General features: G+C 44.8%; 1 protein-coding gene across 2 annotated transcripts in view; it reads left to right on the top strand.

Moving 5' to 3' along the window:
- The first annotated feature begins 7,561 nt into the window (after positions 1-7,561).
- Positions 7,562-12,080, top strand: part of CCBE1 (collagen and calcium binding EGF domains 1) — a 286,745-nt gene continuing 282,226 nt past the window's right edge. The window contains exons 1-3 of one of the 2 annotated variants that reach the window (XM_021930180.2): positions 7,562-8,607; positions 8,703-8,957; positions 9,443-9,523. In XM_021930180.2, the coding sequence (XP_021785872.1) occupies positions 8,827-8,957; positions 9,443-9,523 (212 nt within the window). In that variant the 5' untranslated portion in view covers positions 7,562-8,607; positions 8,703-8,826. The remainder of the gene's footprint in view (positions 8,608-8,702; positions 8,958-9,442; positions 9,524-12,080) is intronic. The other variant, XM_021930181.2, reaches the window with a different exon arrangement.

Genomic DNA, 12,080 nt, shown 5'->3' with positions numbered 1-12,080 from the left:
GCAGGTCAATCTGAGGGTTTAATGACAGGTTATTGAAACATAAGGTCAGGGCCCATTAGGCCCATTAGTCTTCTATCAGGACGTAAAGATGTGAGAGCCAGATACATGTCAAATTGCATACACACACATCACTTCCAGGTTTATTATAATAATACTCCAGATAAATGTTGGAACTGAAAGAAGCTTCGAAAAGTCTCAACTCGCTTTCTAATCATCATGACGCTCATCAGAGGTTTCAAACCAAATAAACATCGCTGAAAGATCGGTTCAGGTTTAAACATCACTAATCAAGCAGAAAGATGGTAAACAATTACCCTGATCTACCACAAACAAAAAGGGATGCAAACCAATTAAGTGAAACTAAACCAAGTCAGCTCTTTTTATCTGGCATTCCTTTGGGATCCTGCATTGCTGGTAAAGATTAGGACTAAAGAATGCAAAACCATGCTGATCTTAAACCATTCACTGCAGACGAGTCAACAACCTCCAAGAGTTGTGTTTGTGTGTCGTCGGGATGTGTGAGAGGAGGAACGGAGACATCAATTCAAAGCTCTTCCAGCCATCTGGAGCAAAACCTGGTTGCAACTGCTTGCCCTTTTCTATTCATTCTAAGTTTCAGAGAATCACTTTCCAATTAGAAGGAGGTTCCACAGGACTGTGCTGTACTCTGAAGTTTTAAAAACATTTTGTCTAGGTATTTCCTTGTGGTGATTGCAGAAATGCTCTCTGTGAGTAGTCTTCATAATCTCCTAGTTTTGTGAGAGTTCTAGGTCTGATAAGAACCTGTTTCAGGGCCAGAGATAGAACTGGAAGGACAGTTTGCAGAAGTGCCAGAACTCCGAGTTGTGAAACCTCATCTCATTCTTCTCATGCCAGCATTCCCATGTAAATCAGCTGTTTGCCTCTAGGAGGACAGGTCCAATGGATAGAGCTCAGCTTTGCTGCAGAGAGCTTTGGGGCTAATATACACAGGTGAGAACTTACGGGCCAGCTGGTTAACAGAACTGCAGAAGATTGTGCCTGAGCATTAACTCAGGCAGTGTCAGGGTTACTGGTTATGGTGGTGGACCATGGGCCTTCCCTGGTTTGCATTGTGTCCCTGGGTAAACATGCTGGATGCAGTCTGTCTCTTAGGCAAAAACTACCCAGTTGCTTACCTCTCCAAAGGACAGTTTAGTGTAGTGATGAGAGCGTGAGCTCTGGCACCAAAACTGTCCTGATAACTGTACCTTAGGCATTTAATAAAATCACTGTCTCAGTTTCCATATCTTTATTTTAATTTCTTATTTATTTATTTTTGAGATGGAGTCTCGCTCTGTTGCTCAGGCTGGAGTGCAGTGGTGTGATTTCGGCTCACTGCAACCTCTGCCTCCCGGGTTCAACCAATTCTCCTGTCTCAGCCTCCTAAGTAGCTGAGACTACAGGCATGCGCCACCACACCAAATCAGTTTTTGTATTTTTAGTAGAGATGGGGTTTCACCACGTTGGCCAGGCTGGTCTCGAACTCCTGACCGCAAGTGATCTGTCCAGCCTCTGCCTCCCAAAGTGCTGGGATTACAGGTATAAGCCACTGCATCCCGCCAGTTTCCACATCTTTAAAATGCAGACAATAATAGAATCAGTGACAGAAGATTGTGATAAGGCTTAAATGTGATAATACCTGTATAGTGCTTAGAATAATGTCTACATGTACCAAATGGTCAATAAATATTTGTTATTCTTTATTTTTTGTGCCAAATTCTTGGAAAATTATCATCATCCATTAAAAGCTTATAGGAATATAGCTTTCTTGGCATTATATAATGAACCAGGCCTCTATTATTTTTGTTATTTGTTTTGTTGATTGCTCTACTGCTCAGGCTGGAGTGCAGTGGCATGATCATGACTCACTGCAGCCTCAGATTCTCAGGCTCAAGCGATCTTCCCACCTCAACCTCCTGAATAGATGGGACTACAGGTGTGCACTACCACACCCAGCTAATTTTTTTTTTTTTTTTTTTTTTTTTGTAGAAACAGAGTCTATGTTGCTCAGGCTGGTCTTGAACTTCTGGGCTCAAGCAATCCTCCTGCCTCATCCTCCTGCCCAATCCCTGTATTGGGATTACAGGTGTGAGTTACTGTGCCCAGCCACAGGACTCTGTTTTTTTTTTTCTTTTTTTTTTCTTTTTTTGGAGACGGAATCTCACTCTGTCACCCAAGCTGGAATGTAGCTGCACGATCTTGGCTCACTGCAACCTCTGCTTCCCGGGTTCAAGCAATTCTCCTGCCTCAGCCTCCTGAATAGCTGGGACTATAGGCGCACACTGCCATGCCCGGCTAATTTTTTGTATTTTATTAGAGACAGGGTTTCACCGTGTTGCCCAGGCTGGTCTTGAACTCCTGAGCTCACGCAATCCACCTGCCTCGGCCTCCCAAAGTGCTAGGATTACAGGCGTGAGCCACTGTGCCTGGCCCACAGGCCTCTATTTTCATTAAGAAATGCATTCCACATTCTATTACAATCTTTAACAACTTAAAAAAAATCTAACAACTTTTAAATCCTGAACTCTGAGATTTTTCTACACAGAATGGACTGTTGTTCCCTTTAAACACAGCAGCTCTTCAAGGAGATTGTGGACTCCTTAGGCTGGGGCCCCTTACACTGTTGCAAACTTTCCTGATGTTACCCAGTAAGAAAAGCTCAATATAACATGATGTCGCTAATGGATAGATTTGAAGAGAATTATTTTTGCCTCTCTAGAATTGATCAGGCTAGGCGCTGTGGTTCACGTGTGTAATCCTAGCACTTTGGGAAGCCGAGGTGGGAGGATCGCTTGATCTTAGGAGTTGGAGGCTGTAGTGAGCTATGACTGCACCGCTGTACTCCAGCCTGGGCAACAGAGCGAGATCTTGTCTCTAAAATAAATAAATGAAAAATAGAATTGATCACAGCTGGGTTTTAACTAGGTAGCCTCTCAAACATTTAAACAATGAGGTAAAAGTAGGACAGACGGTAATCAGAAGCACAGCTCTTCTCTAAAGGAAGTTTATACATTCTATTTTCTAGCAACCATTATTGGGTGATTTGATATAGAGCCTTGGTCACCCCCTAATGTCTGATTAAAGCACAATGTTAATGACACCAATGTCAATTCTGCTATTTATTTGAGGCTGTTCTATGACATGGCATGCTATCATTAGCTATTCATTTCATGAAGTTATCTTTCATGGAAAGCAAATAAGGTGAGACAGGGTGGGTGGTCCAGCATAACTGCATCCTAATTATTGAAGAGAAAAATGAAAATAATCTTAAGTATCATTTATTACCGCTGATGTGATGGGCTTGTTATATCTCATTTACTCTTTTCATCAGTTCTATGAGATGGATATTGTCATTCTGTTTTATTTGTGGATAAACTGAGTCACAGGAAGATGAAGCAAATGTTTCAGGGTCACAGCGGTATTAGGTGGCAGAACTGAATTTCAAACCAATGTAAAACTTACTTTAAGTCTAGTTTTTTCCCAACTCCCAGTGCTATTTTTCTAAGCCCAGTTTTTAAAAGAGGAAAGTAAGGTCAACCTCATATCCAGAGGAAAAAAATGTTTTAAATTAGCATCCTCTGCTGGCATGGGTAGTAGAGTTGTATTTATTCCACCATAAAAGATATCTTGGCTCAAATCAAAATACTTTCAAAGTCAGCATTATTACCTGTGAAATTGGCTTGATACCATATTACTGAGTGAAGTATCTCCCAGTTCTTAATAAACATTAAGTAACTCTTACCCTCACGGAGTTAAGGGAGATAAACAGAGTTTGTTCTCCAAAAATAAAAGAAATGTTGTTGGCATTGGAATGACAGGCACTCAAAGGAGTCAGCTCGTAAGTCCTTGGGTGATTCAACTCCATTTTCTAGAACAGGGACTTCACAGCATGGGCCAGTGGCCCGACATCTGCTGCTGGCCCCTTGTCATTCCTTGTTCATGCTCATGGGGACAAGAGATGGGTCAGACCAGCTGCAGCTCCTGCCATTTCTATTTGTTGCAAAGGGAGCTGCAGAATTGAGTGGTGTTAGAACACACTTGTCCACCCCAAATCCCAGGTTTGATCCTATAGCTCTTGATTGGTCAAGGAGACTGCCAACTCATATTGCCTCAACAGATACTGCTTTGGGGGAAAACCTAGACTGGGCCCCTGTGTGGTAGAACTTTCGAGACCAAATGAGACATCTAAATTACATGAATAATTTTTCTTGATATTTTTGGAGATAATCATGTAGCATGAAGTGTCTCTTTTTTCTATTTGTACATTTTTTGAGTGGCCTACCCACATATAAAGCTAACTAATCTTTGAAAATCGCTTTTATTTCAAAATTGGGCAAAAATGGTGTGATTCTATTATGGACACGGGAATCAGACATTTCTTCCTGTCTTGGGAGAATATTCCAGAGACCAACAGCTTCAATCAACTTGCAGAATTTGCGCAAGTTAAGACAGGCTTAGCGCAAATGTAATGTACACACCCCAAAACCAGGGCTTTAACATCCATTTACTGTTTTAAAAACTTTTTATTCTCCTTGCCTCAAATAGTCCCCCACAATGGTTTGGAGATTGGCACACTTTCACACCTTCCAAGATGTAACCCTAATTCTCTAAGCAGACCTGGCTATATACGTCAATCAAAACTGAAACTGAAGGAAAGGTATCAGGGCCATCTGTTTATTTTAGGGATATCTTATCATATGTCTATCACTCACAGTACAATATGAACTTTACCCACACTTGTTGAGCCTTGTTTCACCTTACCTTACAGTTAGGTGACTGTTGCTATATTTCAGGGAGACTGGGGGAATAATCGGTCATTTTTTTCTAAGCAATTTATAGACTTTTCTTTTATGGTTACCTTGAATCTCATGACTGATCATGTAATTATCCTGAATTGACTTCTGAGAATTTGAGAACTGACTTGTGATCTGCTTGAAACGTGGCCCAGGACTTTCTGCTTATATAGCCCTGCCAATTAACATAACATCAGCTTTATTTTATTATTTGATCCTGATTTTTCCTTTGCCTTAATTTCTTTATCTAATTTTGCCCAATACTACATACACTTTGTGTACGTATGTACACACACACACACACACGATAAAATAGTTTTTGTCAACCACCACAAATCTTTTTTATAGGAAAATCTTTAAATAGTGAAATGAATTGTCCCAATTGGTGGTGGTCTGTTCTTTACATCCCGATTTTCTCCAAATAAGATGTTGGAGTCCCTTAAAACTGAGAAGAGACCATTGGTTTTATTTAGAAGCATATTCTCTGCCCTGTGGCCTGGTGTTTACTTTTCTTTTTTCCTTTCACTTTACTTTTGTACGCAGTCCTCTCTCTATTCTCCGGCCAGTCACCCCACCCCCAGGCAACATGCAGCAGTACTACTTAACAATACCTGGTCTACCAGGGACTCTAACCTATAACATAGTATGCACTAGAAAGCCCTAGACACAGCCCCACGTCACAGGACACAGTAAATTGTGTAACTATCCACTCTCTGGTTTGTTTCAGGGAAACTGACAGATCTTTATGAAAAACTTTGCAGAGAAGTGGTATGCTGAAAAGAAATAATCACATAATCACACACAGCCTCCCTCAAGGACCATTTAGGGCCCTATCATTAATCTTTGTAACACTCCTACGAAAGAGGTGGATGGAAAGTTCTCTCAGGCCAGTGTTTCATAGGTGAGGGGACAGGGCAGGCCTGGGCTTGCGCATGGTTTAGAAGGGAGGAAAGAAAACTCAGCACCCTTAAGGCTCCCACCACGGTCAGCCCCAGCACTGACATCTCCCATGCAGCCCGCATCCTGGGCAGTGCAGGTTTTGTCTTCTACAGGAGTATTTAGTTTCTTGGGGGCAAGTATCCATATATGGCCATCCATAGCTCTTTCCAGCTTGGCAGTGCTCCCCGGACCAGCAACCCCTCCATGCACCCCATGCTGTCAGTAGCTGCTAGTAGGTTGAAATTACAGGCCTCTAGACAAAGTGTTTTCAGAAGGTTTCAGCTCCAGCTCAGCCCTTGCAGAAATGTATGAAATGCTCTGACCACCCACCGTTGGGATTTCCTCCCTGTGCAAACCTGAGCTGTTTGCTGGGCCCCAGCACCTTCTCTAACCCCTCATTCTCATAGGCGCTCAGCACCAGGAGCTGAATATAAAAAGGCGGCAAAGTAGGCTCTGATGCCAATCTTCTGCCACACAGCTGTGTATAATGGTTTTGCTGCTATTTTGCAGCCTGAATCACTTTCCCTGAAATGCTGCAGGTCTACACTTGTAGCCTAGTAACTGCTTAATGAAACTGATAATTAATCTTCTACACCATGCTCTATTACTGTAGAGCTAACATCCACAATGCAACAGTAGAAGAATAAAATGAGTAAAGATGAGAAAAAAGACAGGAAGTTGTCAAAATACAGTAATTGGTAAGGAATTAAAAATGGAACCTCCTACAAGATGGCGTCTCCCTCCCAAGATGGAAATCAAACAGTTTTTGGTCACAATCTGAAGAGATACAATTATCATAAACCCCAGAAGGGCTTTCTCATGTGCTTAGTGAGGTCTCTCTTTAGGAACCCAAACAACTGTTATCAAATGGATTCTTATATATCTAGGAAGTGAAAAGCTAGAAAGCTAGAAGGCAAAAACTTAAAGTTGTGTGCAATACAATAATTATGTTACAAGTAGTAATGTTTACTGGGCACTCAATATATGCCAGGCATGATAAACAAAATGCTATAGATTTATATAGTAATGTAGTTATTACTTCATTTAATACTCATAAAAATGGATGAGAGATATTTCCCCATTTTACAGACGAGAAAACGGAGTGTCAGAAGGTTAAGTAACTTGCTTCAGATCACTCCTCTAGGAAACCAAACAGCCTGAATTTGAATCCAGTTTTTTCTGACCTCATGGTAAGTTTTTTTTTTCTGACCTCATGATGATCACTCTCCAGTTTTGCAACATTCTGAAATGTCTTCTGAATTATCAAATAAAAATTAACTTATTTGTGTTAAGTAGCAGTGTCATATTTTAAAATCAAGTGGGTGGTCTTCCGAATATGTAAATTTTGTAAAATAAACCAACAAAAACGCATCTCACCGAACTAAGAAATCAGATGCTCAGACTGAAGGGATATTTTGGGAACCAAATAAAATCTTGAATATGAAAAATCTTAGGAAAAGACATAGCATTCTACAGAAGAATGAGAATGTCATTGCTATCAAAAATATCAATGTGGGCTGGCTGCTATGGCTCATGCCTGTAATCCCAGCACTTTGGGAGGCTGAGTTGGGCAGATCACTTGAGGCCAGGAGTTTAAGACCACCCTGGCCAACATGGTGAAACCCTGTCTCTACTGAAAATACAAAAATGAGCTGGCTGTGGTAGCATGCGTCTGTAATCCCTGCTACTTGGGAGGCTGAGGCAGAGGTTGCAGTGAGCCAAGATTGAGACACTGCACTCCAGCCTGGGTGGCAGAGCGAGACTCCGTCTCAAAATAAAAATAAAAATAAATAAATGTGTATGTGGTATGTGTGGTAATTCTCAGTTGACCAGGATATTCTGTTTATCAAAACACGTGCTTACCTAACCAACTTACACACCGGTCACTTGTCAACAAGCCACCTTTTCACCTCACCTCGTAGTGCTGTGAGATGCAGAACCATGCATATTTTAGAGCTTAGGCATTAGAACTTTTCCTTTTCCAACTTATTTCTGGGCCACATCCACGTCCCCAGTTTCTCTTGAAAGGGCTGAGAAAACTCCTAAAGAGCAACAAAGTGTTAAGTTGCTGACACGCGAATTACAACTAGGGTCACCGTCAAGGAAGCCAGTTTAGGGCCCCCCTCCTCCGTTTTCTTGTTACCTATAAACGCGGCTGCATAGACTAGCAGGTAGCAGCACCTGTAATTAATTTGCCCCCACGCGTCTCATTTGATGGGGGAGGGGGGCGTTTCCAGCTGTGATGTGCTCGGCATGGAAACAATATTAACGCCGCTGAGGGGAAGGAGATGTGAGGCTCCCAGGAAGACCTCCTTACTTGTTCCGAACTCGAGTTATGAAGAAGACAGAGCATAGTTTATTGACCAATGAAACAACCAGAGAAATTTCTTCTAAAGGTTTCAAGGAAGAGTGATTATACCATATAAATACCGCTATTTCAGGTTTGAACAATTTGAGAGGCCCGTTTGCCTTTCAACTCCCCCTTCCTCACATAATCTGAGAAAAGAAGACTAAGATAGTTGAAAAGCGCAGGGTAGGTCCTCAAGGAGGAAAGGCGAACACTGGCCTGACCGTGGGCTTTAGACACCCATGGACAACAGGAAGGAAGCTTATTAACCCCTCTCCTCCCCCTCCCTCTTCTCCCCGGTGGAGAATCAGCTCCTCCTCCTCCCGGTCGTTCGACCCTGGTGCAAAATGCAAACAACCGCCCGCTTTCCCCACCCTGCGCGGTTTTCCCAGAGGAGGGAGAGGGAAGAGTCGAGGAGGCAGCCCCAGGCAAGTCTGTCAATCCGGCGTGAACGTCCCGACAAGACAACTTGGACCCCAGGGCCCTCGTGCCGGCCGGACACTGCAGGTACCCCCTTTACCTGCCTCTCTGCTGGTACCCCAACTCCTAGCCTTATTTTCTCCCCAGCCACATAATATTCCGGACCTCTGCTCCCCGTGCAGGTGGTGCAAACGCCCCTGCTCTCCGGCGCCCCCTGCCGGGAAGAGGGAAGGCGGCGGCCGCGGAGGAGCAGGACGCGGGGCCGGGACAGAGCTCGGCTCTGGGAAGAAGCCGGGAGCTTCCCTGATGGTGCCGCCGCCTCCGAGCCGGGGAGGAGCTGCCAGGGGCCAGCTGGGCAGGAGCCTGGGTCCGCTACTGCTGCTCCTGGCGCTGGGACACACGTGGACCTACAGAGAGGAGCCGGAGGACGGCGACAGGTAAGCGCTGCAAGCCCCAGCGGAGGGCGAGCTCCTGCTGGATGCGCGTCCGGCTCGCCAGGGCGCCCACTCCCGCAGCGATCCGCACGCCCTCACTCCTCTGGCCGTAAGGAGAGTGCTCAGCTGTCCTGGGCTACACTTCCCTTAGCTCCCGGGTATCAGCCTATGCGCCCTGCCATCCGTGGGTCGCGTTTGGGATGCCCTCCGTCTAGCGTTCCTGCCTCCCCCCAGGTATCACACCGGCGGGCACAGCTCGTGAACCCCGCTTCCTTTCTCCTGGAGCTGGTTCGCTCCGTCGTGACCCTCGCCTGGCTCGTCCCTGTGCCCGGAGTCTGCTCCGCGTACGCGTTTGGGGACCAGCCCCTGCCCAGCGCGCCGGGACGCGGAGCCCGGCGATCCCCCACGCGCCAGGGACTCCCCAGCGCGCACTGCCCGCCTCCGCTCTCTCGCTGAGAATCAAACGTTTCCTCTGCACTTTTTCGTAGAGAAATCTGCTCAGAGAGTAAAATCGCGACGACTAAATACCCGTGTCTGAAGTCTACGGGCGAGCTCACCACATGCTACAGGTAAGCCTGGGGGCTCTACGGACTGTTCGCCACTGCGCAACGGGGCTGACTGGGGAGGTGGCGCCGTAAAGGAGGGGTTTGGAGATGCGCTTGGGACCCGAGCAGCGTTTACACTGGAACGTGCTGGGTGCGTCACGCGCGGTGCGAATCTTTGAGTGTTGGTTGGATAGGAGTCAGAGCAACACTAGGCAACTGAGTTTGCATCTAGGGTGTGTGCCCTGAGATCCTGAGGATGTTTGCCGCTCCCTGAAATACTTGCGTGGCGAAAGTTGGAGAAGAGGCGGCTACAAGTCTGTGAAGGAGATTGGATTGGATTTTGGGTGTAAACAGTGGGGCATAGCAAACACGGATGGTGGCTTTTGTATTCGTGTTTTGTTTTGAAAACACAAAGTCAACAAGGCAATTCTTGGCACTTGGCTGTCTTCTGACCTTCTGTTGGGGCAGCGTGTGACTGTCATGGCCTCTGGACAAAAATGTAGGAGGAGGATTGTGAGTGGTTGTGTTGAGTGAAAACAAAAAGATTGTTGGGGCAGAGGAAAAAAGTATTTCTAAGAATGTGGGCCACAGATCCACCTGGGTATTTGTTAAATGAGTGACCTCGGGTGCTTGTTAAAACTAAGCGTGGATGGGGCTAGGGAATCGGTAGTTATAAAATGATCCCCAGGTGGTTCTTATCTCCCAAAGGAGAGAACCACTGTTCTGCTTGCAGCCTTTTGGAGATGAGGGTTGATTTTGGTTTTTCACCGTTGAATTCTTGGCTTCTGTTCCAGTGCTCTCACTGGATAGAGGAGCATGCACCCATAAACGTTTATTGGATATCTGCTTTTTAGAGGCGCTGTACAAGGTACTGTGATCATATGCCCACACCTGACTGTCTCTGAGACTCATATACTCTGTTCGGGTTGCCGGGATAAATACTGAGTAGTACACGGTAACGCAGCAGTCCCTAGAAACGAACTTGAAAGAAAACAATGTTTTATTCCTCATAAGGTTGTTGCCTATGAATCAATCATAGCGTTTCCTGCAGCTGAGAGCATTTCCTATACCCAAAGGTTCAGACATAAGTGATTCCAGGGCTGTCAGTTTATGGGTGCAAAAGCACCATCAGTTACATCGCGTACTTCTGCTCTTAAATCTGTTGTTGGCAGTGGAGGGACAACAATCAGGCAAATCAACAGTCACTCCTTGCGCTTAGGAGTGACTCTTGGCATGTGCCCGGGGTGAACGCTGAACAAAAAGAGAGGTAGTAGAGGAGAAAGGAGTATGTTCAATTGGCAGGTTAAGTCTTCAAGAGGCTAACTGGGTGAGCAAGGTCACTGAGCTCCTGAAGTGACCTGGTGGTGCTGGCAGCAGGATTGCTTGCCTGGTTCCAGCCCTGTCTTTCATCCACACGACCACAGCGTTTCTTAGGACACATTGTTTTCCTATCAGCACGGTATAAAGCCTCGAATTTAACATGGGAAATGACACTGAGATGGTTTGCTCATTCGTTTAGTCCCTGAAGGTCAGACTTGACATAAATCAGTGACAGTTACAGAATGCATGTTAGATTTTCAGAAACCATTTGGTGCCCAATTATTCTGTTTGTTAATGCCATGACTGTCGTCTTTTCCAGACTTTTTAAAGCAGTGTGGTATTTCTTTTATACTCTTTCAACAGGAGACACTAGCAGCACCTTGGCGTGTGTTTTCACTAACAGCTACTCAAACTGCTATGAGATCTAGCAAAAATGATGTTTTATATCAAGGAGAAGAAGAAAGAACTTTGTTTAAAGGAATGGGAAAGGATGCTTTCAGCTTGAAAGTGGTGTTGATCTTTGTGTATATGAAAAGATCTTAGATTTTGTTTTTAGATCTATTTTCTCTATGGAAGTCAAGCGTTCTCTATTCCAGAGAATGGTCTTATCCTGTTTCTATAATCTACTCATCTTGAACCCCAAGAATAGAGGATACTGTTTTCCTTAGTTTGTGACTTGATTGTCCTAACCCTGTAGACCCTTGCTACGTCAAGTATCATCTGGAAACCAGCTGCACAGCATGATCTGGGAGCTTGTTAGAATCCCAGGCCTCTGCCCCCAGATCTCTTGAATCAGAATCTGTCTTAATGAGAGATGCATACAATCTTGAAGCACTGTTGTAAGAAACCAGTGTCCTCATCCCCAGGATACATGCAGACCCATTTAGACAGATCCTTAAAGGAGCATGGAGGCCTTTGCAGGTGACCAGTTAGCTCTCCTACCTTGTTAAACTAAAGTGAGATAAAGGACCAGCCTTCCAGGAAGCCAGCCTTTAAAAGTTACTTTGAATTGAGCTGTAAGTAATGCAGCATTACTGATGGAATGTTCTTTGACTTTATAGCATTCTCTTTACCAGGTGGCTTTTGGTGAATGGTTTTCAGCACAAGTGAAGGAACTCTGGAAGCCAATTCTGAACTTGAAGTGTGTTTAAAAATGACTTTTAAAAAGTTACTAGGCCAGGTGTGGTGGCTCATGCCTGTAATCCCAGCACTTTGGGAGGCCGAGGCTGGCGGATCTCAAGGTCAAGAGATGGAGACCATC

Source organism: Papio anubis, chromosome 19, assembly GCF_008728515.1.
Source record: "Papio anubis isolate 15944 chromosome 19, Panubis1.0, whole genome shotgun sequence".
Taxonomy (NCBI): domain Eukaryota; kingdom Metazoa; phylum Chordata; class Mammalia; order Primates; family Cercopithecidae; genus Papio; species Papio anubis.
Note: the sequence above shows the minus strand (reverse complement) of the source record. Positions and strands in the feature narration are given on the sequence as shown.